The sequence below is a fragment of the Protomyctophum parallelum genome, assembly GCF_964188405.1.
Source record: "Protomyctophum parallelum genome assembly, chromosome: 9".
NCBI classification, from domain to species: Eukaryota; Metazoa; Chordata; class Actinopteri; order Myctophiformes; family Myctophidae; genus Protomyctophum; species Protomyctophum parallelum.
In genome coordinates, this window is record NC_139706.1 from 29,784,314 (window position 1) to 29,812,209 (window position 27,896).

At 44.5% G+C, this 27,896-nt stretch overlaps 1 protein-coding gene across 1 annotated transcript; it reads right to left on the minus strand.

Annotated features, from left to right (window-relative positions):
* Positions 1–1,063: 1,063 nt before the first annotated feature.
* Positions 1,064–27,683, minus strand: smtnl (smoothelin, like). Its single transcript, XM_083772860.1, has 10 exons — positions 27,550–27,683; positions 25,966–27,180; positions 7,062–7,143; positions 6,079–6,330; positions 5,828–5,896; positions 5,646–5,709; positions 4,973–5,119; positions 4,664–4,787; positions 3,576–3,727; positions 1,064–2,136 (listed from the first exon to the last, which is right to left on the minus strand). Exons 2-10 carry the CDS (start codon positions 26,698–26,700, stop codon positions 2,010–2,012), a joined length of 1,752 nt encoding a protein of 583 aa, XP_083628986.1. The 5' UTR covers positions 26,701–27,180; positions 27,550–27,683; the 3' UTR covers positions 1,064–2,009.
* Positions 27,684–27,896: the final 213 nt, after the last annotated feature.

The following is a 27,896-nucleotide window of genomic DNA, read 5'->3' on the forward strand; positions in this document are numbered from 1 at the left end:
CGCTTAAAGCAACTTCTTATACACACACAACCTATTGTAGAACAACTCACCCCACCCAACAAGCGCTTGCATGAGGTTCAAGTTGACCGATACCATAAGCCCACAGCTCTCATTGGCTTGTCCAGTAAATCCACAAGCCCAGGTGATGGCAATGTCCATGCGACTTGGAATAGACAGAATATGATGCAAAACAATTCAATGCTGGTCTGCTGGATGTCATTTCATGACCTTATAGACTCTATATGAGTGATCACCAGTGATTAACATAAGCCAGTGGTGCATAGCTGCCTATGGTCTTATGCTGTATATTGTAAATAAGTAGACCTACATTAAAACTTCCGCTGTCTGACCAAAGTGCTGTAGAAAATAACACAAAGTCTGTGAAATATTTTTGTCTATTTAATAGACATAACAGTGACAGTGAATGGAACAAAACAAACAGCAACTTACATCACTACATACAGTATGCAGACCAGATTTGTACACAGAGCACAAGCATCCAATTGGTTGTATATTGTATATTATTGTAAAGTACTACTGCCCTGCCTTAACCCACACGTTGCTAAAGCCCACCAGCCTAGTCATTTGACAAAAATAATAACATATCATGTCAAACACCTTTTGTACATCCAGCATAAACATTCCAGCAAAAGTCAACCTATAGATTTATCTATACTTTTCTGACAGAAACAGACGGAAGTGGCTATAAAACTACACATTGTGTAGGCTTTTGTAGTAGGCTTTTGTATTTGATAGCATACTACAATGTACCTAAACGAAGGGATCAGAGTGAATTAAAACTGGGGAATTGGTTACTCTTGACAAAACATTAAGAATCAAACATTTAAGTTGTCATTCACAATAAAGCCATTTTGTTTTGCCGTTGGAGCAGTCAACACAAATACAGAGTTGGAAGTGAATGACAAATACTTTAGACCAGATGTCCCACATGTATTGCTTCTAAAACAATATATATTTAGCATTGAAATTATATTTTCTATGAGGGACAAATACAAGACATTGTAAGTCATGGTGATATGAAGACTATACAGTAGCCTGGGGATGAAACCATACACAATTTATTCATTCATTTTCAAACAAATTAATTCTGCCATGCCACTCCACTTGACTGTAAATATTGTAGACCTTATGATTCTGTTGTGTTCTGTGTTCATTACACACCTACTTATACCATTGATATTGTTTACATGGAAAGAGAAGCTTCTCCCACACTGTTGTTTACAATAAGGTATTGAAATGCAAACTTTAAAGAATCTGTCCACTGTCCTTAATAATTCACTATCCACACAGCACAGTAACTGTTATAACAATAGATTTTGTGAAATATGTTCCAATGTTCTTCGTGCAGTTAAATGTTAATATTGCTACTAAATGTTAAAATAGTGAATTATATAACAACTAATTCCTCACTCCTTCTTTGACATGAAATATATAAAGAACAAGCATACATACTGTACATAATGTACATGCGTGCGCGCACGCATGCACACACACACACACACACACACACACACACACACACACACACACACACACACACGCACGTGTAAAATAATCTTCTTCATGAACATTAACGGCTAAGATATATAAACACACATACATAGCATTCTCAATTTCTACCTGTGAGATATGTCCATTGTGCTTCTGTGAACAGAGGTGTAACTTTGTAAGTAAGCACTACTCTTGATGAATAAATCTCAGGGGCATATTTGCTGCTACAGCATATGGTGTCGTATTACTTTTATGCCACTAGGAGGCATACTAGACCTGTCAGAGTGCAATGCCTCATCACCAGTCATATGCCTGCCCTGAACTCAGGACAAAGTTGGGCAGACAAAGGCCTACTGCTGCAAGTAAATACTGTGACGGAAGAAGGCACACAGAGTTGCAAAATTCAAGTCTTAATTAAAAGCTTGCCAACGATGACAATACAGTATTGCGAAGTTGAGATCATGTTTTGTTTTGCTTCAGTTGTCATAGCTGGCTCTTCACTCAAACTTGCGCAGGTGGTTGTAGAGCGACTGTACATACGTGAAGACACACATGGGGTCTGGTTTACGACCCATAATCATCATGTCTTCCACTTCAATCAGCCGGTCACAGCTTGCCTTCACCCTGAAGCAATGTGGAGACATAATAACTTTAGGTCAGAGAAGATAAGTCGTTAACATTATGAATGTAATTGATTTATTACTGGTGATTCTGCTAACAACACTGTAATCTTGAGTTGCCCTACAATTGAATAACACTTCTCTGTTAGGTTGAAAATGAAGGAAAATATCTATATTTCTCTGAACATAACTATGTCTCTAACGACAAGAGAGAGTGTACTGCTGTACCACAAATTGCAGAGAGAGGACAAGGACATGCAAGTTTTCTAAGTTCAAGTCTAAGTCTACGTTTAAAGTCTCTTTCTCTCTGAGAAATGAGACATCAACTACTAGAGACTCATGTCTGATGCCATCAAGGTGTAAGTTGTGAAACTGCTTCACACATGATGAATGGTAGATTCACTATGTGAATTATTTTATGATCTGATTTATGTTTATGAATCTATGTGTGATTGTGATTGTGTTTCCACTTTCCAGCTGCGTGTGTGTGTGTGTGTGTGTGTGTGTGTGTGTGTGTGTGTGTGTGTGTGTGTGTGTGTGTGTGTGTGTGTGTGTGTGTGTGTGTGTGTGTGTGTGTGTGTGTGTGTGTGTGTGTGTGTGTGTGCGTGCGTGCGTGCGCGTGTGTGTGTGTGTGTGCGTGTGCGTGTGTGTGCGCGCCTGAGTACGTTCATGAGCATGTGTTTCATTTTTGTCTGTGTGTTAAAAGAGAGGCTCCAAGTTTTTAGACACAGATCACACCCCAGGTTTAAAGACTCTGACATCCAAAAAAGGGGGTTAGACCTTTAAAAAAAATCAATCATGCCTGCCTGCCTAACTGCCTGTCTGTCTGTCCACTCAGAGAACAGCAACACTCTGTTTAGCAACCATGGTGTTTTCAACACCATGTGGTCAGGTAAAAGGAATGTGCACAGAGATGTGGATGTGGAGAGAGATGGACAAACAGACACAGAGAGAGAGAGAGAGAGAGAGAGAGAGAGAGAGAGAGAGAGAGAGAGAGAGAGAGAGAGAGAGAAGAGAGAGAGAGAGTACTCTTTGGAGAGGCATCATTCATTAGTATGTCAGACCTGGATCGCAGTACCTTACAGATTGTAGAATGGTACAATGGTAGGTCTGTCATCTAATTTAATCCTGCACATGGCCACTGCATGGTTTGCATGGAGAAAATACCTCTCGGATTCCATTATTATTAAAATTAATGTAATTTGCATGCAGTTGCGTGTAGTCGTGTACTGAGTTTTCACAGCGTGGCAAAATTTCCACATTTATTTGAGATCAACCAAATGTAACCTTTCATGTGGGTCTTTAAAATAATCTGTTATAGGCCTACATAAACTGTACAATTAATTCTGAGTGCTAACCCGGAGAGTCAACAAATGGTTCCATTTACACACACTTGACTTGGGTTTAAACTACTGCTGTGTTGGTACTGTCACTGCCACTTACTCTGCAGTACTAAAAGCCTGTTCAAAGTTGTGCTTGCGGTTGGCGGGAGCCAGGGAGTTGTAGTCAAATTCGGTGGGGAAGAAGGAGTGGACCAGAGCACAGAAAGCCATGCCATCATTCCAACTGGACGAGAAGTTCTGGATGTCTATGTTCTGCAGACACACAAACAGAGGGGAGACATGTGCATAGGAGTTTACAGATGAGACAGTAGTGTGTGTGTGTGTGTGTGTGTGTGTGTGTGTGTGTGTGTGTGTGTGTGTGTGTGTGTGTGTGTGTGTGTGTGTGTGTGTGTGTGTGTGTGTGTGTGTGTGTGTGTGTGTGTGTGTGTGTGTGTGTGTGTGTGTGTGTGTGTGTGTGTAAACGGCTCAGTATGCAAAAGGAAACCCAGTAAAGTGTGTTAAGAAGAAAATTACTTGTAAAAAAACCTCTGTGTCTTTCTCATAATTGTAATGGACAAAACAGAGGCAGGGTGTCTGCTCTCCTCTGAGAAACAGAAGAGGGTATTGGAGAACCTGATTTGGATAGGGACACATGATCTGATGCAGGACAATGTCACTATGAGAGAAAGAGACAAGATGAGTCTGTTCCAAACCAATTACTCTCTATTCCCATATTGCCTGTTATTCAATATTCCTGTTTCCTCTCTGTCTTCTCTTTGCTTCTCATGTTTTTGCTCTCAGTCTGTTCTATGTTTTCAGAATTATGTCATTCCAAGTCAGTCCTGAAGTAGCCCTCAGTTTCTTCTGTAATGAAATGCAACCTCTCCAGTCTCAGATGATCTCTCTCTGTCTGTCTGTCTCTCTCTGTCTCCATCTCTTTCTTATGTGTGTAAGTGTGTTTGACAGGGGTGAGTATAACGAAGGACACATGTTCTGTTCTGCCTGCCACAAGCAGCTGTAACAGGCAAACAGGAAGTGTTAATCCCCACACTCTGTGGTACCAAGAAAAAAGGTAACTAAGATTCCATTCACGGTCCAGCTAGGGTTTAACTCTGCTCAACTTGTCCTTAGTAGTATGGATTTTAGTAGATATTTGAAACTTTATTTCATCACTGTATAGGAAATAGGCAATAATAAATATATTATTACCTGGTATCCAATGGTCTTGGAACGACACCATTCCAGAAGTATCTGTTTGATGCTGCTCGCACTGGACACTCCAAAACTCTGAGAACGCTTCAGCTTGGGCTTAGAGTCCTCTGGCTTAGGACGGCTGCACAGAACAAGAGTGTAGGACAAGGAGACAATGATTGCTTGCAGTGCATATAATACACAGTACATAAAGTTTGAGATCCATGTTTTCTTTTAATTCTCTGTCATTCAATTGTATTGCTATTACATCTACAGTGTATGCTTTGCTCAAGTTTGCTGAATGTTGCACTTGATGTTATAATGTACCTTTGACTGGCTTCGGAGTCCAGTTTTTCAAAAACTAATCGACGGGCCTGCGCACCAATGTTACGTGGCAGTGTCTGTGACCTCACCAGCTCCCGCCTCCTCTCCACTCCCCGCCCAGAGTATGCATCACTGCTGATATCACTGACCCTGCAGGATGGGAAGAGAGATCACACTATGTGAACAGGAAAATTGGACTGACACTGTCAATTTGGCCTAAATAGACTCACTTTAGTCCAATAAAACGTCATGATGTGTGTAACCAGTTAATTAGTATAGTTATTCATGTGTGCATGATAAACCTTCTTTCAGTGTTTTGGTAGTATGTCAATTTGTTATTTATTATCTGTTAAATGAAATGCATTTGTGACCTCATAGTGCACGAGTTATTTGGTCCAGCACCAACTTTTTGCTAATCATAATTCATAACTGCTCTAGATGTTCTGCTAAAGACAGACGTTATGACCTTCTTGGTAGTGATTCTACTGTAGTTAGGTACTAAAGACAGACGTTATGACCTTCTTGGTAGTGATTCTACTGTAGTTAGGTACTAAAGACAGACGTTATGACCTTCTTGGTAGTGATTCTACTGTAGTTAGGTACTAAAGACAGACGTTATGACCTTCTTGGCAGTGATTCTACTGTAGTTAGGTACTGAAGGCCACGCCCCACTCACCTATCATGCTGGGGAAGCCCAGAGTAGGTCACAGACTTAGGAGGTGCAGAAAAGGCTTTGTCTGCTAAAGACAAAAGGCACAACATTAAAAAACACGACATCCATTTTGCTCTTATGGAATACCCCAAAAGAGAAAGTCCATTCTGTACATATGGTCAACGCAATCCAAATGTAAGACTTGCCTTGCATTCTGGGTGATGATCCCAGAGTCCTGACTGCTGGAGTTGGAGTCCATGACTTCATAGAAGACACTTAACAATGACGAAGACAAACCAAAAGATTCAAAGTGAGGGGCATTATTATGATAGTTTAATATTTTAAAAGGTAGAAAAGGGCTTGACAAACATTATTGTGTGTGTGTGTGTGTGTGTGTGTGTGTGTGTGTGTGTGTGTGTGTGTGTGTGTGTGTGTGTGAGGGAATTATAAAATTCACCTGGCTGATTAGGACTGTCTCCTATTGGTTGAGGCTCGTTGTTGTTAGCAGTTGACTGGCTGGGAGGCGATGCCTCTGTGACAGGTGAGACCTGGGAGCCAATAGGGCTGCTAGGTGAGTCAGGGCCCATTTCAGCTGTCTTGGTTGTAGCAGTGATAGGGAGGTGTAGCATCCGCTTTGCCATTGGAGCTGTGTGCTCATGTGGGATGTCATTGGGTGGCGAGATCTTCCCATGTACCAATGTTGAATTTTCTAAATGACAAAAGAGATGCAGGGGAGAGTATGTTTTACATCTGCCAAGTGATGACACATTCACATTCTCTGCCGAACCAGTTTCCCGAGTTTTGGCCTAAAGGGTGGCCTAAAGGGTGGTGTGAAGTTGCCTGAATGGCCAAGGCGCCAAGAACAGTCAGAAAATGTAGGTTAAGGGTTTTTATTCTCCCCAAACTCCACCATCAACCTCTAGAGTCTAGACAGCTATACGTGTTAAAGCCCACAACCAACTAACCCATCTGTCCCTGCAGCCTCCCTTAAATAGGAGTGGATCCTACCACAGGACACAGAACAATTAGCAACATTTCTTCTCAATAACTACTTATAAATACTTCCATAAATAATCAATTGTATAAAAGTAACCTAAACATACTAAAGATGTGTTACAGTTAAACAAATATAAATAAGCCTGCAAACTCAATGACCATTACTCAAAGCATAAGAAGAACACCCCTCCCCTGCACAGCACTATGTGTAATCAAGGGAAATGCCACCAGCAGTGCAGGAGATTCCATTAGCATATATATATATATATATATATATATATAATTATTATTTTCCCGTTGTGTGACAATGACAACACTGTCACACAACGAAAATGGCTGATCACCAGCATTGAGTAGTTAAATTGAGTCCAAAATATATTTGTATTCAGTGTGTAAATGCTAGGGATGAATTCATGCTGCTGGGTGAGACAGTTGGATGATTACCTGTGATGGTAGAGTGTCCATTCTCCACTGCAGAATGTGCTGGAACCAGGTCCACTTCTGTTGGCTCCTCTCGTTCAATGCTCTGCAACACAAACACACAGACACACAAGATCAAACCAGGCAAAACGACTAGTACATACTACTTGTACTACACATTGGTTATTATCCTCTTGGGAAGGCAGCAAGTTATTTGCGGAGCCATAATATGTACTAATATGTTATGTTTGGAGCAAAGACAAAGGGATCGACCATCATGTTGCTTTGGTTGTGGTCATGAAAAACGAACCCAGATGTCTGCCTCGCTCTGAGTCATCGGTACACTTTTCAATCAGCGAATCGGACTCTCCTCCAACATGTGAATGTTTGACCCTACTTCAAATGAACAGAACCAAACACGCAAACTAACAAATAAGCATTACTCAGTTGCACGACTCCATACCATATCGGTAAAGCAGTCGGCAGCCTAGTGAGTGTTATCGACACCAGAGGTCTGGGCTGTGTGTCTGTCTCCTCCTCTGATAAGGCCAGAGAAGCTTTTTATCTGACAGTTCTGTCTCACACACACTCACAATCAGTGATGGGTGAACAGCCGAATTGCATTTGGAGATCTAGCCCAGGCACTTGAGCCAGATGACAAAAATAGCAGGAGATCGAGTTATAATGTCAACATCATCAGCACAACAAGTACATGTTATGGGAATAGTGCATCTACAGTATGTGTGACCCTAACTATTTCCTGACAATCTCGCCAGCGTAAACACTGAGCAGCAATGACATTCTTTCCTCCATTCTCTCCACAACCAGCCGCATCCATTCCTAAAATCACACCATGAAGGCTCCTATCTCTAACACATGGCACAAATAGGTTGTGGGTCAATCCCTCTCCATCCACGTGACACCCTCATGGTCTAGAGGGTTGTAGATTAGACGTTAGTGGCAAAGTGTTGATGTACCCAAAACCTTTTCATAGACATATGTACTATAGATTGCCCATGAGGCCCATGGTGCAACGCTATAGCCATACAAGCGGACAGGGTTTCTCAAGGTCAACAACATCATTGCAAAGGAGGTGTGTTTAGTTTTGGCCTTTGAAGAAACACAGATTAGCCTTCAAGTGTGATCAACTTTCTTGCCACCCTAATGCAGTGGTTCTCAAAGTGGGGTCCGAGGACCCCCAGGGGTCCATGGAGGGCTTCTGAATACTAGTCCCCAGCCAAATTTGTTATTGTGGCTATTTAAAAATAGAAGATATACATCGCGTCACTGCGCTGCAAGCTTGTATGTATGCTATTTTACATAGATAAGATCACCCCTCACTTCACACTGGTGTGATTTTTTTCACACCAGCTTTTGTTGTCTGTGTAAACACAAACATTGAAGCCAAAAGTGAGGACAGAAAAGTGAAGACGCAAATTGTGATTGGCCGGAATGACATTTGTGATGATTTGATTGGTTGAGCATGGAATGTGATGTATGATGACGTATGATGAATGATGATAAGAGCTCCCCTAACGTCCCATGGGTGTGATATATATATAATTTGGGGGTTTTTAGGGCCCCTCCTATATTCAGCTATAGTGTACAGTAGATGTTTGTCCTAACACAAACATTAAATGCCATTGACAATGAATGGAGAATTTACATCGTACTGTATGTAGACGAGCGAATTGGAGGAGAGGCATGGTTTCCCACACACCCTCCCCAGAACAAACAGTAGTTGATGGCAGTGACAGGGACTACCGTAACCGTATACAAATTGGCAAATTGGCAATGAATAAACAAAAAAACAAATCATGATATAACCCTGATTTATATTTAACTGAACACAGTGTTGTGCATGGAAAATAGCCAATCTACAAGCTCACACACATGACGCAACGTAGGCCTATAAATCAGGCTAGGGCTATACCAGCTGTGTTCATCGTATAGGAATGTAAGTGGGGAGTACATATTCACACTTTTCCCCGCCAACGCACTGGGGACAGAGTCGTGTGTGCGGCCCATCCGGTGGGATGCTACCACGGACGTAGCGTCACACTGTTTACACTTTACACGCTTGCATGGCAAGACTGTCGCCTCCCACTGTCCCACCCACATTCACAATAACAAATAGTAAACAACACTGACATGCATTGATTGATTGATTTAGGTACATTGATTTCACATGAAACCTAGGGTGGCCAGACACTCAGCGCATAACAATAAGACGTACAGGTCTGACCACCTCTTAAATGCAAAAATCACTGTTTTATTTTACACTTGAGCGGCTCTGGGAGGCTGCTGGAGTGTTGCCATGTCTGTTTATTATAAGCGGCTTCTTTTTCTGTAAAGTTGCTTGTAAATATTAGTTGTACTAGTTGTGGTTGCTTTTCTTGTTTCTAAAGTGGTTATTTGGGCTTTTCTCCTAATGTAGTTTAAACCAGTGATCCTCACACAGCACATTCCCATGTCAAGGATCCCCAGATGAATGCATTTGCCCAACTAAGGACGGCTAATCCAAAAATTAAATTATTTTTTTCGAAGATTACTTTTGAAAATAGCAGATCTACCAGATCACATTCATTCATTAAAACTATGAACTCTGACTGCAGGGGGATATATAATGATCATTATAACAATGTGCAAGAAAATATTTAAAAAGAAGGAAGAACTTTATATTTGTGGACAATCAAAATATGTTTTTTTATTTTATTGTGGTCGCTGTATCACACACCCGAGTCTTCTTCAATAAAATGCTACGAGCGAAGACCATATACCATCGGGGCCACAGCATTACGCAGCACGCATTCAACTCATTCCTTCATCATGACTTGAATGAATGAAAAAAAAAAGAAAAAATCCCATGTGCTTGTGCAGAGATAGATTAAAAAAACAAATATGCCGAAAAGAAAGACTTAATTATTTTAATGAGGAATGGATCATTGAACTAGAGTTCATAAAGAAAAGTCAGATTGACAGTTTCCATGCATTTTGCACTTTGTGTAGAATAATGGATATTGACATCAGCAGCAAAGGTAAAGGCTCCATTGAACGGCATGCACTGACAGATAAACACAAGGCAAATGTGAAGAGTGCAGGAGCATCAAGCCTTTCAGTATTTTACCACCCTGTTGGAACACCTATTGAGAACAGACTAACAGCAGCCGGGAATGTGGGATGGGAAGGGAAGCCTCTCCCCGTGGGGGCGAGGCTTCCCTCCTCGTCACCTCCCGCGACCCCTCCCCGTGTGCAACCGGAACTGCCGCACACACAATCGCAATGCATTATGGGCTGTGACAGGAGGGCTGTGTTACTTCATAAAGGGGCTGCACATAACTGGGGGGTTGTTAAGGGAAAGAGTGGGGGGATTATTGTGGACATTATCATGTCAGAAGAGGGTTAGGAGAACCATGGGGAAGGCTGTTGCATACTGTATTCACAGCTAAATCTGGAATGTTAAGGTCACACAGAGGGACCATTATTTTCATGAGATTAATTTACTTGTGTGTGTACATCCACACATCCACACATAATGATAATGAAGTGTTTACGCAAAATACTCACCTGCAATGTTGTATATCGCACTGTGTAAATACGTTTAATTTAACATTAACTGGCCCGGACGGTTAGCTCAACCGTCTGGACACCTAGGCTGCCAAGCTAGCCAGACGGCGTGCCGCAGGCTCGACTCCCGAGCCCGACGGCCTTTGCCGCGTGTCACTCCCCATCTCTCTCCCCCTTTACTGTCTAGTTACTGTACTTAGTACGTATAGGGAAGGAGAAGGGGGACAGAGGGAGGAGGTAGCCAGATGGAAACAGCTGACTGTCCCACTAGTACGTATAGGGAAGGAGAAGGGGGACAGAGGGAGGAGGTAGCCAGATGGAAACAGCTGACTGTCCCACTAGTACATATAGGGAAGGAGAAGGGGGACAGAGGGAGGAGGTAGCCAGATGGAAACAGCTGACTGTCCCAGTAGTACATATAGGGAAGGAGAAGGGGGACAGAGGGAGGAGGTAGCCAGATGGAAACAGCTGGAGAGAACCACAATGATGCGGATGAACTTTTTTGTCACCCGAATCCGTGTGTGCATATTTATAACCTGCCCGTTATCCGACCGCATTAATTAACGAGAAATGCACTCTGTCGAGGTGCCAACTTGCGCTCTGCTTGCGCAAGTAATTACGTCACCATCAACAGCTAATTAGGGACCACCGAGGACTGGCCTACATACCATACCTACGCAGCCGACCACAGTACTTCCGTGCCCTGCTTGCACAAGTAATTATTCCAATTAATCAATTTTAATTGCGAGATTTTGCCAAGATTTTGTGCATCCGCCAAATCCGCCATCCGCAGGTCTCTAAACCACAAAGCTTCCGACAGCTTAGCGGCACGGATCATCTAAAGTCCATCATAGGTCAGATAGGGAAACATGAGACTGGGGCGACTGAGGTTTCAAACTTCATGCTGAGATCTAATTCCCCTGGCAGAACACACAGCTTATCAGTTACATGGCACCTCTAGGGCCAAACAATGTCTTGTCTGGAAACACATATCTGCACGCCCCCTGATTCTTTGACACACGTGCGTGCATACAGCCGTGTTGACGTGCACACTGCCTACTGATGTTGAACTGGCCAAAAGTATATTGACTGAATCAAGATGCCATACAAAGAATACGTGCAATGGAATGCTGTAACACATTATTACAAATCAAGCTGCTTAATCCTCATTGTTCTCCATAAAGTCAACCAGGCTGTGTTAGAAGAGAGAGGATACATGGCTCAGCTGTTTTTAGCCCTTGACCAGCTGCATATTGTCAGTCGGGCAGAAACCTTAATTGTATCTGTCCATATTTACTGTTTTTCCATAAATGAATACCCTAGCCCGGCTACAGTATGTTATACTTTATACGTTATTACAGCAAACAAGCCCAAAATAGGCTTGAAAGTGGTTAAGTCTGACTGTGGGCTTATGTGAAAAGTATGAGTTTGTGACTAAATAATCATTACATTGGATCCAGTTGAATTATTTGTTCCATTTCCTGATAATGTGCACACACATGCACGCACGCACGCACACACGCATGCACACGCACGCACGGTGCATCATAATTTTGTAACGTTCAAGCAGACAAAAGCTCCCCTCTCTTTTTCCAGGAACAACAAATCCCCCAGTCTCTGAATGTGCCTCATTGCATCATCGCAGGGAAACTATAAAATATTTGGAGGACACAGACTAGAAAATGTGGAAAAGCCCTGCAGTAAGACAGAGAGGGAAACAGTTATTATTATGTGCAATTTACTTTCTTTCAACCTTGGCACTATTCTAACCTTATTTCCATCATGCTAAATGGTTTTGTTCAAAGATGTGCCACTTTAAACGTTGAGTTTCAACTTTCAACATGTTGAACCATTCTGCGCAGCATATCTAATGGGGCTAAGCAAGACAAACCATATAAAGAGGTTAAAACACAGCAGACAGCTGCAGCTCAACACAAAAAGATAGGACAGTATTTGATCATAACTGATCATGTGATGCAACGACTAGGAATATCCGGCCCGGGTTGTAAAAACAAAACAGACCTTCCAAAGTCAACAAAACAGTAGCAATGGTAGAACAAGAATGATGCAAAGTCATTCTTATGTGACCCCTGCATGATTTGACCTCTCTGAAGCTTTACTGACCAGCTATCCTGTTTGGCAGCAATCTAGCTCTCTCTCTCTCTCTCTCTCTCTCTCTCTCTCTCTCTCTCTCTCTCTACTGGAGTTAGTCTGTCTCACTGCCCCTCTCTTTTCCATTAAAGTCAGATCTCTTTCACTCCCTCTCTTTTACTGCAGTCACACTGTAAGCTGACAATAAACCCATTCTGTGGTCTGCACAGGGAAATAAATAGAGCGACTTGAGGGAGTAAGACAGTTTCTTCAGTCAATGAGCCGTTAGACATCTGTGTACCAACCAAACATCTGTGTACCAACCAAAAGAGACACCCAGAGTCCTGCTTTCACAGCAAGGAGAGAGGAGGGCATCAGTATTTGCAGTGTGACTGAGGTACACTATAGATTGTCTTTCATTAGTGTCAATATATCACAGTGCCAATGCCATAGCCCATATATAAGTTGTCTTACTATACTGCTGAGCCCAGATGAATTGTACGGAATAAGACACGCCAAATCATCATACAATGATATCGTATAGCATTACATGATGCAAGTGAGTTCCTGCTATGGTTCATTGGTTGGTGAATGTTTACAGACTAAGTACAGCTTCAACACTGTAGAGTTCAAGGAACAATGTGAAAGTTCTCCAGCAACCTGAGCTTTTACTCCTGGGCGACGTGCCCTGAGAGACAGACAGAGTTGCCTGTTCAAACAGGAGAGTGTGAGAGCCCTGGCTTACTGCGGTGTCCAACGGTTAGTTAGCTCGGATTGAAGGCCAGGAGGCATTGTTCAAGCTGTCACAGCCATCCTCAGCACTGACACTTCAATAAAGGATGAGCCGGTTCTAGGAGACTGGACAGTTGGTATGTATCGAGTGGAGTGGGTAGGAGGTTAGGAGGAGCATTTCCATCCATCACAGTGAAATCCTCAGTGTTAATTTATCCATGTGTAACTCAGAGAGAGTAGCCTACCAAATGGACTCTACCGGTCCATTTGGTTACATTTGTACACTCTTAAAGTTAAATGATCACTGAGGATTTAACTGTGTTCCTTCCTGTCTTTCTTCTATTCTTACTTCTTTCTTCGCCTTTCTTTGAATTCATACTTAACTCTCTGATTTGATCCAATCCTCTGTCCGACCTCTCCGTCTCTCAGTCTCTCTCTGCGGGGGTGACATTTGAGCTGCTGGCTTTGCGCAATGGTCGAATGGAAGGCTTTAGAACAATGGGGGCATGTTGAGAGAGTTGACAGGGGGTAGGAGGGACATGCCAGTATTTGCCACTCAAATTTCGGCACAGTTGGAGTGCAAGATTGTGCGTATACGTGCGTGTTTGTGTGTGTGTGTGTGTGTGTGTGTGTGTGTGTGTGTGTGTGTGTGTGTGTGTGTGTGTGTGTGTGTGTGTGTGTGTGTGTGTGTCATGGCACACAAAACACCTTTTTGCATAACTCATATTTGTGTACTCTATAAGTGTTGCACACAAGATGTTTACATGGTGTCACAGATACAATTTGCAAAACAAAACCCTAACAGGAGATATAAACAGATTGTATAGTCAAGATAAGTCACACTACAAACTCCACTTTCTAACGACAATAACACAATAGGACTCTGTTGCAGTTCCATGCGTTGCTCAAGCCTCACTCCGTAAATGAAACGGGTCTCAAAGAGAACTAGTCAACGCCAGGACTCAGGAATGAGTTTTTCATCTATTCACGGAAGAGATCTGGAATTATGGGGAGAGAGAAGGGGAGTGGAAATGGTGAAACAACACTTGAATGACACTGCGTCATTGGATTGCTGAAAAATGCCAGCTCAACTTTTTTGGGTAGCACGTCATGCCTGTCAAGTGTTGGCAAGGCCCATCATTTGATGCAGATTCATATTGCTGGCTTCCATTCAAAATGTCAACTGTATGTGACTCACCTTAAATGGGCGAGTAGCTTCAGGGTCAAGTAATTTGTTGTCGTATATGAACTTGAGCATGATTTGTAAGTATGTGAGCACTGCGCGCGCACGCACGCACGCACTCACGCACGCACGCACGCACGCGCACACGCACACGCACACGCACACGCACACGCACACGCACACGCACACGCACACGCACACACACACACACACACAAAGGTAGCATGCAGGGCCTCATGTAAGGGCTCTGCTGCTCTGTAATTTGCTCAGCCTCATAGATTTCTACAGGGAATCCTTTTTGGAGGAAGCACTCACTCCAACCACCTGGTCTTCAAACACACTGACATGGCCTGCAATCTTTCTAATAAGGAATCATACTAAATACATGCCTAGACTGAGAGTTGGGGGTGAAAACTGAAAAATACACATACCCTCCTTTGAACACGTTAGTGTTGTAAACTCTAAGTACTGGACCCTCGTCTGGTTTGACAGACAGGTACAGTAGTGTGTGCCGGCTGGGTGGTGTGTGACAATCCGATTGAAGTATACCTTTGGTACGGCGGCAGCGGCGGCGGGCCCGGGGTATACTTCAATCGGATTGTCACACACCACCCAGCCGGCACACACTACCTGTCTGTAAAACCAGACGAGGGTTCAGTACTTATAGAGTTTAGTACAGTTAGTACTGAACATAACGTGTGATTGTATGTGAGGGACCAACTGCACGAGAGATGAATATTCCAGTCTTTGTTATAGCGTGTTGAAGTTGTATACCACTACACAGCTAAATCCTCTGTGTCAGTTGAATGATTTTGCTGTGCGTGTACACAGTAAAAAACCTCAGTTTTGATTTATCAATTTACAATCTGGCAAAAATAATTCTGCTGTTGGCGCAGCTCGGAATCTGTTCTTGAGAGATTAATCAATTTGTAGCTCTGTACAGTAAATTACCACTAAAGATTTTACTGTGCACAGAGGCACATGAGAACACCCAGACATTCCAACTGCAGCAGCTCTCTTGTGGATTCACTCACATTAGGGTATGTGTACACTGTAGTGGGATTGAGAACATGTGAACGGCGTTTACATTCTGATTGGATTATCAGCTTTCAGAGGAGTAGCAGTCTTCTTGGGCCTTGATAAGACTATATATCTCCCTCATCCCCCGTCTTTCCCTGCCTCGGGAGTCAGGGAAGTCACTCGGGAGCGGGGGGAGGTACTGTAAATTGTCTTTTTGTGTTTACCTCCCACATAAACACAAAAGCCTCTTATAACAGGTCAATGTGCTGCCAATAGCATCAACTCTTAACCACTTTAACCCTGGTGGTCCATTTTAGGTAATAAAAAGAAGAAGAAAAAAAAGATCAGCTATTTTGGCTGCAGGCAGTCTAAAATAGGACCATCCAAAAGAAGAAAAAGAATGAGAAGTCTGGACCAGGAACATGTACTTAATTCTCTTCTTGGTCTAACTGCCTCCCTGTCCAACGTTCCACTACGTGAGGCTGATGACAGTAGGCCAAGGGGTTCAGTCGTATTAACTTAGGCCAGATGATGGGAGGTTAAAGGTTGACCAGTACAATCACAGACAAGTCTTGCCATAACTCCTTACTCGCCTCCCAACGCTCCATCAGAAATTAGGTTTGCATGAGGTTTGCATGATGGAGCCAAGCATCTCTATCTCATCCACATCACTGCCCTCCCAGCAGTCAGCACCATGCATTCCTCAGGAGATCCTAGGTCTTCTTACCCAGCCATGCAATAGTTACCAGACACCAACTGGAGAACACATCATCATCCTCTCCACCACCACCATCGCACTAAGCGGCCCATGTACCCACGTCATTCCCTGGATCCTCTTTATTCCTGGCTCTGCCTTGCCCCTCAGGCCTCAGAACCACATAAACAAACACATAAAACAAGGGGAAACCACACACGGCAGAAGCAGAACGCTGCGTTAACCTGAGAGGCTCGATTCTGACCTTCACCGAGAAGAGAGGAAAGGATAGAGGGAGAAGGAGCCTTAAGAGCCTGCGGTCTCCATGCACGGCATGCAGTGCCTCTTTTTTAGCTAGTGGGATAAATACGACACCATATTTGGAGCAAATACCAAAACACCGCCTCTATGATCTCAGCTGTGTGAAGACACAAATGAACTATAGGTATTTCTAAAAGATTCATACTCCAGCACAAATTAAAATAAAAAAAGAACACAAAATAAACACCACAAAACCAACACTGTTAACACTATTTTCGTTGTCAAAAATGGTTAAAACATTGTTTTAAAACATTTGAATCACAGCAAGTTAAAGTGGTTAAGAAGGTGATCAGGGATGCAAACGATTAGAGTTTAACCGTCCTTGAGTACTTAATTGTCATTCTGATGTTCTTAGTTGGGTTTTGCAATGACTAAAAGCTCACCCAGCAGACCTACATTTGTCTGAGGGGGCATCAAGGTGAGCTCTCCCACTGGCCAGTTAGTTATTAACTTGGTTCCATGGAGATGATGACGGGAACAGGGCCTATTGTCTGGAAGTCATTAGAGAGAGCCATGGGTAGCCTGGGAGTGGCCACATACCTCACTGAACACCCCTCTACACACGCGCACGCGCACACACACACACACACACACACACACACACACACACACACACACACACACACACACACACACACACACACACACACACACACACACACACACACACACACACACACACACACACACACACACACACACACACACACACACACACACACACAGACAGAATGAGACCACTGACCTCTCTGAACTTCCCTACAACTGTTGCCTACTTTGTCCTCTCTCTCTCTCTCTCTCTCTCTCTCTCTCTCTCTCTCTCTCTCGCTCTCTCTCCTTCTCATGCCTGTATTAATAGCCATGCTGGGGGCCTGTGCCAGGAATATAGCTTGACAGAAGTGGTCTTGGGGGAAAGGTAGGGAAGGTGGTGGTGGGGGGGGGGTGTTGGTATGAGCTAGGGAACTGAGGTGGTAGGAGAGAAAGAGGGTTGCGACCAGCGCTGCAGGGACGAGGCAGGGATAGATTGAAGGAGAGGGTCAGAGAGAGAGGGAGGGAGACCGAGGAGAATGTGAGGGCAACTGGAGTACTATGCTGGCAGCAGGGTTTGGGTACACACCGAGATTAGGAGTTTTATTTCATTGTGTGAGAGAGATGCCGGCACAGCGCTGGCAGCACTGAGGGAGTCTCCATGGCCGGCGTAGAAATGTCAAATGTCTCCGTCATGGAGATAAACAACATTCACTGGCCAGCCTCTCTCTCTCTGTCTGTCTCTCTGTCTGTCTCTGTCTCTGTCTCTCTCTCTCTCTCTCTCTCTCTCTCTCTGTCTCCACTCTCTCATACAGACATAAAAATGTGCAAACCTCAAAGAGTGACTCTTTAGTCTCTCCATCCATTCCACTTGACTTCTCTCCAACATCCAGTGACGAATTTGAAAAGTCAAGTGTAATGGAAACTTGTCGGCCTACATAATACACAAGCAAATAGCAGGGGAAAGACCATTATTTAGTAAATAATTCATTACAGTTAGTATGAGGTATGTGGCAACAACATAACATTGATGAGGTCATGCCTATAGGTACATACCATACCATGTTGTGGATGATTACAAGAAAGTATAACTTGCAGTACTATTGTATTGAACTAACTGTGGACCTTTTAACCACTTTCAACCCAGTGTCCCTATTTTGGGCATGTCATTGTGTGACATAATATAGGAGAGAGTATAGGGCTTAAGTGGTTAAGTATGGGTGACACTTGTTGGAATAACAAACTGAAAGCTGGCAGTGTTTGAACAATCATCTAAGCTACACTGGATCACGTTGTTGTATTTTAGATGGATTCAAAGGGCATGGGGTCATACAAGCCTCACTTTCAACCAAACACAACATGGTCAGAAACTCAACAGCACAACAGAACAGACATGAGGTCATGCCAAATTATGACCAAAAAGTTGTTATCTTACCATATCAGTGACTGAAACGCTAGTACCAAATATAGACCATACTGTAACACTAGCTAGCTAGCTAATCACGTAATATTACCAGGAAAAAAATCTCTCTATCAACATCAATCAAATAAATCAGTACCACATTTGGTGTATGCACTCGGCGTGTGTGTGTGTGTGTGTGTGTGTGTGTGTGTGTGTGTGTGTGTGTGTGTGTGTGTGTGTGTGTGTGTGTGTGTGTGTGAGACAGTGTGTGTGTGTGTGTGTGTGTGTGTGTGTGTGTGTGTGTGTGTGTGTGTGTGTGTGTGTGTGTGTTAATTAGTTTCTCCTCTTACATAACCTGTTAGCATTCTGTACATTGTAAATTGCTTCATCTATATACTGCATGTGCCAGCGGTCTTATTATCGCTATTTAGTCTGGACCAGGTTCAGTACAATGAGATCACTATTGCTCTCACTATACAATCTATCTATCCATCAGCCTATACAAAGACTGTTATTAAACTAAGCACAGAGAAAAAGAAAAATGATGTGGCCTGTTTGCTATTATCCAATCTGAGAACCCATCGTCAACAAATAAAGGAAAAACAGCGCTCTCTTTTTCTTTGAATTTGATAGAGTCAACAGTCTGTCTCGAGAGAGAGACTAGCTATTATTTACCCTGGATAACATGTTCTTGTACAGTCAAACTGCCACACACTATGGCTATACGGAAAGGATATGAGATTATTTTACAGGTGAGCTAGTGTGTGGTTCTTCTTTTTTTAATAATCTAAATCTGCAAAGTAACTACAGTTTTAAAATAACTGTAGTGATGTGTCCCTAATGCTTACCTACATTCCACCACTGTTTGTGTGTGTTTGCTCACATTGACAGTGGTCATTCTGTTTCAATGCCATCAGATAACGTATTACGCACTAGTCTGACAAGTGATATTTCTGTGAGTCGGTACTGTAGATAAAAGCTGGATAACCTTGTGACCTGGCAACTGTTATCTGCTCTGTTTATCTCCTAATGAAGCGCAGAGCATCACAGGAATTTACTGCGCCTAATAGACTGAGGCCAGGAGTCCGCTGAGATGCAAGAGTGGTGTGGCGAAGGAATGTCTATGTAAGATGGACACAGAATGGGTGAGTCATCCTGTCAACCTTGTATTTCCATATATGGTATTTTTATGTTTTTTTTAAGATGTTTTATTTTTTATATTATGATTGGCCTATTATACATTTTGTAAATATATGATAAACCTCATGTTCAAAACACTTTCAGGATTCAAATTAAAAAATGGTAAAAGTAGCGGTTCAAACCGAGTCGCTTTGTGCCACGCTTCCAGCTTGTGGATATGCTACTGTGATGTCTTTGTGTAACGCTGTAGTACGATCAAGGATGACGTTCATTTACGAAAAAAACGTAGTAGTGAAAATATCCCCTTACAAGGTCACAACACGTTGCCATTTGATGCTCGAAATAGCGACGCCAGGTTTAAAGTAGGTTAAGTGAAAAATAGGGTTGTATTTCAGTTCACATTTTTCTCAGGAAAGTGAGAGTAGTGAGGGAACAGGGCCCAAAAAGGGGAAAAAGAGAGAGGGAGAGAGAGGGAGGTGGAGAGAGAGAGAGAGAGAGAGAGAGAGAGAGAGAGTTGTTAAGATGTCCGTTGAGACTACATGACAGGAGGAAAAGGCGAGAAGCAGAGGGTGTGTGAAGGGCTGGGGTGCAGAAAAGAGGAATGAGTCGGAGGGAGAGCGGAGGATGATGAGAGGATGAAGGCTCCTGGGGTTCTTCAGTAATCCTTCCTCTGTCCGTGTACTTCAAATGAGGCAGAGTGTCCACACAATGCCCCATTGAGACCACAGCTTTGGAGCTGTAATTGGCAACAGCAGTGTTCGTTCATGGGTTCGTGTGTGCGTCACGCGTGCGTGTGTCCGTTCGAGAGTATTCTCGGACACAGGGGTTGGAGCAACGGAGAACGAAAGCGCGATAGACTGCCTGTCAGACAGACAGACAGACAGACAGACAGACAGAGACATTATTTTACACTGACAGTTAGTGACTCGTACACATACCTGTACAATACATATTTCAGGGTTGACACTCTCAGGGTTAAATGAACACCAATATTGTCATTTTGTAATTGATCACTGAGGATTTTACATTGTAGACGCATGCCTTCATTATGCAGACCATAATATGAAGCCTGCAGGTGGGATGCTTCCTTTAGGACCTGGAAGGTCACAGTGAAGATCAAAGGCTGTGACGCTTAAGCTTTGTTTATAATCCTATACGGCCCAAATTCTGTTAGTCTGCCGTCTAAAGAGCTGTATATCATTGCTGTCGGGCAGAAACCTTGTATCTCCATATTTCATCTTTTAGTTTTTTCGTAAATTGAGGCCCTACTTCAGCGGTTCCCAAACCTTTTTGGCCATGCACCCCCTGTTACCTCCCGACCTAGCTGACACAACCCCCACATGGAAATAAAAACTGCATAAGATATATAGAGACAAATATTTCCTATATATACATATGCATATGATAAATATGAACCTGAATATGGCATATATGTATGCAGCATAGGCTATATTCTGCATAGAAGGCGCTCGCGCACCACAAGGGGTGCACCCACCACAGTTTGGGAACCCCTGCCCTACTTCATCGTACAGACTGTCGCACACAAGTAGTGAAAATAGCAGCTCTACAAGCTCACAACATGTGAGCTTGTAGATCATACAAGGTTTCCATCTGACAGCGACGATATATAACCATTGAGGAAGTGTCTGTGACTGAGCACAGTATGTGCCTGTGTACGTGCATGCGCCTGGCTGGCGTATCATTTGGACCTGTTAGAACAACCCACTTTGGCTTTTACGAGGCCAACTGTTCCAACTGTATCTTTCTCATCTCCCTCTGGTCGGCCTCTCTCTCTCTCTCTCTCTCTCTCTCTCTCTCTCAAAACCTTTACATGTCAAGAACCCCCATATTGATATGCATTTGTCTGTGAACCCCCATCTGAAAATACTTTGTGCCAGCTAGGGACCCTCATACAAGATTTGTGTTGAAATGTTTCCGAAATACTTTCTTTCACATTTCTTCTGAGATTCCTTTCTAGCTTGTAGCTCAGCTGTTATTATAACCTTTTTGCAGCATTCCAGGGCACCCCCTGGAACCCCCTCGAGGACCCGACATTGAGAAGCACTGATGTATATGATTATGACAGTGGTTTACTGAGCAGCAGGGAGCCTTGTGAAGATGATGACAGGGTTGTCACATCAGAGAACAGGGATTTCCATACAGATGCAACTGATCTGTACGCCAGTGTCCAAATTCAGCTATATCGTCCTCAGTGAACCCCAGAACGCGCGCACACACACACACACACACACACACACACACACACACACACACACACACACACACACACACACACACACACACACACACACACACACACACACACACACACACACACACACACACAAACAAAAAAACATACAATGTATATGATCTGCTAGATGTGGTCATGTGGATATATGTCTATCTATGTGGTCGTGTGTGCATGCTTGCGTTGTGTGTTCCAGAAAGCAGCTAAAAGTTCAGCTAACCAACACTACAAAACATGATGAGGCTGTACTAAATAAAAACGAATCGCAATATTGGAAGGATCAAAGGATGAATGGAGACACTTATACTTTAAGAGCAGGTGGAGATTTGGTTGATATAAACAGCTTGTGACGTCCAGTCGTGTATTAGATTGTTAGTAGATGGTGATTGGGATTTTTTCACGCTGACTTAAATAAAGACAGATGCACTAAGTTGAAACATGTTCCAGAACCTGATGACTTGTTGAATGAGAAATGAAGTCACATTCAAGGTGCTTATGATGTCACACAATCCAGTGCCACATTGTAATGCCGAAAAATAAGAAACTACTTGTCCCTCTAATCCAGTGGTTTTCAACCCTTTTCATATCAAGGCCCATTATTTATTCTGCATTTGAGCCACGGACCACCATTTGATGGCATTTAGCCTCTCAGGCCCAAGACAATATTTTGTTGTTGTTGAATAAGATTTTAGTGCACAATTACATGCTGATATTGGTATCATTAGGAGAGATAACAGGCAACATAATTATTTTACATTTCTAATTCTGTAAATTAAGTAATGCAGGTGTTTAATTTTTTTTATAGAACTCATGAAACGGCTTTGGTTTCTCTCTTAAAGTTCTCTCCACCATTTAACTGGGGACCACCTGGAACCCTGTCAAGGACCACTGGTGGTCCCCGGACCACTGGTTGGACTGGGGACCACCTGGAACCCTGTCAAGGACCACTGGTGGTCCATCATTTAGCCGGGGACCATGCACCTGGAACCCTGTCAAGGACCACTGGTGGTCCATCATTTAGCCGGGGACCATGCACCTGGAACCCTGTCAAGGACCACTGGTGGTCCATCATTTAGCTGGGGACCATGCACCTGGAACCCTGTCAAGGACCACTGGTGGTCCATCATTTAGCCGGGGACCATGCACCTGGAACCCTGTCAAGGACCACTGGTGGTCCATCATTTAGCCGGGGACCATTCACCTGGAACCCTGTCAAGGACCACTGGTGGTCCATCATTTAGCCGGGGACCATGCACCTGGAACCCTGTCAAGGACCACTGGTGGTCCATCATTTAGCTGGGGACCACCTGGAACCCTGTCAAGGACCACTGGTGGTCCCCGGACCACTGGTTGAAAAGCACGGCATACTCTGAGTCTAAGCAAAGATTTGGCGGCAAAGAGTCAAACAATAACTTAACCACTTACATCCTCTAGACCAGTGGTTCCCAAACACTTAGGACCCATTTGTGGGTCGCAGACACATTTTTATGGTTTCCTACATTTTCGTAATTTTTTGTAATTGTTATTATTTCAAAACATTTTCAAATTTCCAAATTTTAGCAAAAAAGTTAACATGAATTCAAAACAAATTCAATTATTTTCTTCCAGTAATTTCATGAATAAATCAAAGAAAAATCTAAGAAATTCCATAAATTCAAATGTTTTCAATGGCTTCGCGTCGCATTTTGAGCTTGTCGATGTGTTATTTTCACTAGTTTGGGCCCTGGGCAAACTTCTCTTTTGAGTCTTGAGCTAAAAGGTTTGGGAACCACTGCTCTAGACTGAGTGAGCTCATTATGTCACTGACTGGCCACAACAGCAGCCTAACCATAAACAGAACACACACACACACACACACACACACACACACACACACACACACACACACACACACACACACACACACACACACACACACACACACACACACACACACACACACACACACACACACACACACACACACACACACACACACACACACACACACACACACACACACATCCAGATTGTTTTCAGCTGGTATCTATAGTCTCTCTCCTTTCTAAATATTTACTTTTGATATGACAGAACAACCCCGTCAAATGTGCCTGACATCATGGAGAGAAAACGGCCAAGAGGTTTATTCAACTCAGCATTGTGTTGAATGATGGTCAACAACGTAGTGAATACCAAGAAGGCAGCAGAGGACTCAGGATTTAGGACACTAATGTAAACAGTTTGTTATGTGGATCAGCAAACTCCTTAACACCGGCTCCTGAACCTTAACAGCAGAACTGAGTTAAGAGGCCTCTCCTCGGACATTCCATGTGTGACAAACGAGGCAATATGTTTCCACAAGCCAGTGTCCCAAGGTAATAGTATAAATGTGTACTTTATAACACTAAAACATCCAGGCACAGTAAGAAGTCTGCTCAGTGCTGCACCATATTTAACCTGAGCAGCCAGGTTGTGATATATTATAACCCAGACCTGGTCCAATAGGAACCAGGTGTGTTCCTCATACTGTGAAAATGACTGATGATGAGAGACATGAGGCTTACTCCTTAAGTCCCCTGTCACAGGTTAGATTTATGTCAGACAAAAAACCCTTTACTAGGAATTCAGCATAGATCAGAACTATGACTTGCACATTGCATGGGTCTGGGTCTGGGCCTGGTGAGGGTACTGTCACATTGCATGGGTCTGGGCCTGCTGTGGGTACTGTCACATTGCATGGGTCTGGGCCTGCTGTGGGTACTGTCACATTGCATGGGTCTGGGCCTGCTGTGGGTACTGTCACATTGCATGGGTCTGGGCCTGCTGTGGGTACTGTCACATTGCATGGGTCTGGGCCTGCTGTGGGTACTGTCACATTGCATGGGTCTGGGCCTGCTGTGGGTACTGTCACATTGCATGGGTCTGGGTCTGGGCCTGCTGTGGGTACTGTCACATTGCATGGGTCTGGGCCTGGTGTGGGTACTGTCACATTGCATGGGTCTGGGCCTGCTGTGGGTACTGTCACATTGCATGGGTCTGGGCCTGGTGAGGGTACTGTCACATTGCATGGGTCTGGGTCTGGGTCTGGGCCTGCTGTGGGTACTGTCACATTGCATGGGTCTGGGCCTGCTGTGGGTACTGTCACATTGCATGGGTCTGGGCCTGGTGAGGGTACTGTCACATTGCATGGGTCTGGGCCTGCTGTGGGTACTGTCACATTGCATGGGTCTGGGCCTGCTGTGGGTACTGTCACATTGCATGGGTCTGGGCCTGCTGTGGGTACTGTCACATTGCATGGGTCTGGTGCGGGTACTGTCACATTGCATGGGTCTGGTGAGGGTACTGTCACATTGCATGGGTCTGGTGAGGGTACTGTCACATTGCATGGGTCTGGGCCTGGTGAGGGTACTGTCACATTGCATGGGTCTGGTGCGGGTACTGTCACATTGCATGGGTCTGGGCAAGTCAGCAAGTTAGTATCTTCTTCTTTCAGAAGGGCATATACTCACAAAGCCAGAGCCTTCATTTCTAAAATGCTGATACATATTTGACAAAGATTCACAAACCACACTGCCACACTAGCCCTGCCTCCTACTCACATTACTGTATACTTCATAAATCTTTAAGCATCCTAATGGAGGCCTGTTGTGCAACCACAATGATAGAAAGTTAGTGCCTGGTATGACACATCACCAACAAATCTGCTGGGCTTTAGTAAACTGATATTCTGCTCTTTTCGGCGCTATCTTGCAACATGCTATATATGTGTGTGTGTGTGTGTGTGTGTGTGTGTGTGGGGCCCCCTTGGGGCCTCCTACTACACACACCCTGTAAAAATCATCTGTGTAACTGTATATGCATTGTACGTTCTCAGTTAAATCAACAACACTGACGATGTTACTGTGAACAGTAGGTGATATGTGATGCTCATGATACGCTAACCTGCCCTGAATAAACATGTCCATCTCACATGGGATTACCCGCAAGCCATCCATAATTTACAGACACCCCAGTACTCACGTTGGCCTTGCTGGACACGGCGATGGTGGCTCGGCTGGAGAAGCGAGCGGAGGACGGGCTGCCGCTAGACGCTGTGCCCGACACCATGGAGGACACCTTGACACCTGCGGTGGGACTGCCGGGGGAGCGGGGGGGAGATAACGGAGAGTGGGCGGGTGGGGACGAGGGGCTCGGCGGATGGCTGTGGACCGTCTGGCTCTGGCCTCCCTGGATCTGGGCCTGGGACTGAAGCTGGCTCTGGATGTCGAGATGGCTGTGGTCGTGGCTGTGCGTGTGGGCCTCCCCCCTACCGTGAACGACCTCCCCTGCGTCCAAGTGGCTCGGCTGGACCTCACCGTGATGGTTGTTGTGATTTGGAGTGTGGTTACAGTTATTTGGACTGTAGTGGTGGTTGTTGTTGTTGAGCAGGACGCTGCGGTCGCACGCCATCCCCGCCAGGAGCTCCACCTGCCGGGTCAGAGCCTCCAGCTGCCCCCGGAGCTGCCTGTTCTCCTGTTGGAGCTGGGCCACGGCGCGGCCCAGCGGGCCGCTCAGGTTCACCGTCTCCTCCAGCCGGCGCTCCATGCCCAGCTTGAACACGCTCACGTCCACGTGGACCTCTCGGATGGCGTCCCGGACAGTGTTCTCGTAACGGGCCAGGGCCGCGCACACCGTCTCCCCCTCCGGGGAGGAGGCGGTGGGTGAGTGTGGCGGAGACAGGTCTCCTCCTATCTCAGTCAGTGAAACCACTTCCATTATTCCTGCGGTGGCGGTCGGTGACTCGCTGGAGCAGTGTGTGGGGACTCTGGGGACAGAGATGTCTCTGTGAGTTAAACGCAGAGTATGTGAGTTACTTAGTGGAGGGGCAGTGGACAAATTCTGCACCCAGGTTAGTTGTTCCGTGTGGGTCAGCTGGAGGGGGGTTGGCCAACAGGGTGCAGGGCAAAGGTTTAAGAGGAGCAAATGTCTGCTCTCTCCCCACTCTGTGATCTCCTTGTTGTGGTCTGGTCTAGTCTGCGTGCCCTCAGACAGCTGTCAGTCCACTCCGAGGCAAACGCACTGTAGGGTCAGGGAAGGGCATGGGTCTGGTTCTGAAGGTATTCCCCCGTCTTCTCTCTGAATCGTATGTCAGTCAAGCGACTCCACACACAGGTATGTGACTTGACATATCTATCTTCGGCTGGTGAGCAGCAGTCAAACCCTGTCATGAAAAGCCATTCGAGGTCGTCAAGAATCCTGCACAAATCAAAACAGGTTATGTTATTAATTACCCAGTACAGTGGAGTTGATGGATTCACAGTTTGTTAATGAGTTGGTGAATGACTTAAGAATCTGAAAGCGAACATGGACAACAGCACAAGCAGCGATTCCCAACCCAGTTCGAAAGACACTTCTAATAAGCTGTTACACTGTTACACTGTTACACTGTATTGTAAAGATATTTTAGTAGGAGAGGAAAAAGGAACAGCACATGTTTCATAATGGCAACAAAACAAACCAGTGAGGTAATCCTCACACACAGCTGCGTGACTGATGTGTGCCTAAAATGTAGTTTGAGTGTGTGTATCCTACAATATGTTTGAGTATGATCGCAGTAATCCATACCTCAGTTCAGCTCTCCTGGTCCGGTCCTCCCTGTGGGAATGTGTGTATGCATGTGTGTGTGTGTGTGTGTGTGCTTGCTCGCTCTGCACTGCCTGCTGAGACTCCTGTTTAAACTGTCTCCTACCCTCAGGTTGATCACTCTCCTCCTCTGGCCAGGGGGAAGGAGGTGGGAGGGGACGAGGGAGGGAGGAGACGAGGGAGGGAGCCGTGAAGTGGAAGGTGGAGTAATGGAGAGGGTACGACAGAATGAAGAAATGAAGTAACTGTGTGTGTGAGAGAGAGAGAGAGTGAGAGAGAGAGAGAGAGACGTGTAGTAAACGTGGGGGAGGCAGGGAGGGACGGAGGCG

What these genes read in the sequence shown, in the direction of transcription:
- smtnl (XM_083772860.1), bottom strand. Translation starts at nt 26,700, where the DNA reads ATGGAAGTGGTTTCACTGACTGAGATAGGAGGAGACCTGTCTCCGCCA. An exon ending in CCGTGTCCAGCAAGGCCAAC is followed by an intron (nt 7,144 to 25,965) that starts GTGAGTACTGGG and finishes TTTGTGTTGCAG; the next exon opens with AGCATTGAACGAGAGGAGCC. An exon ending in TGGACACTCTACCATCACAG is followed by an intron (nt 6,331 to 7,061) that starts GTAATCATCCAA and finishes TTTGTCATTTAG; the next exon opens with AAAATTCAACATTGGTACAT.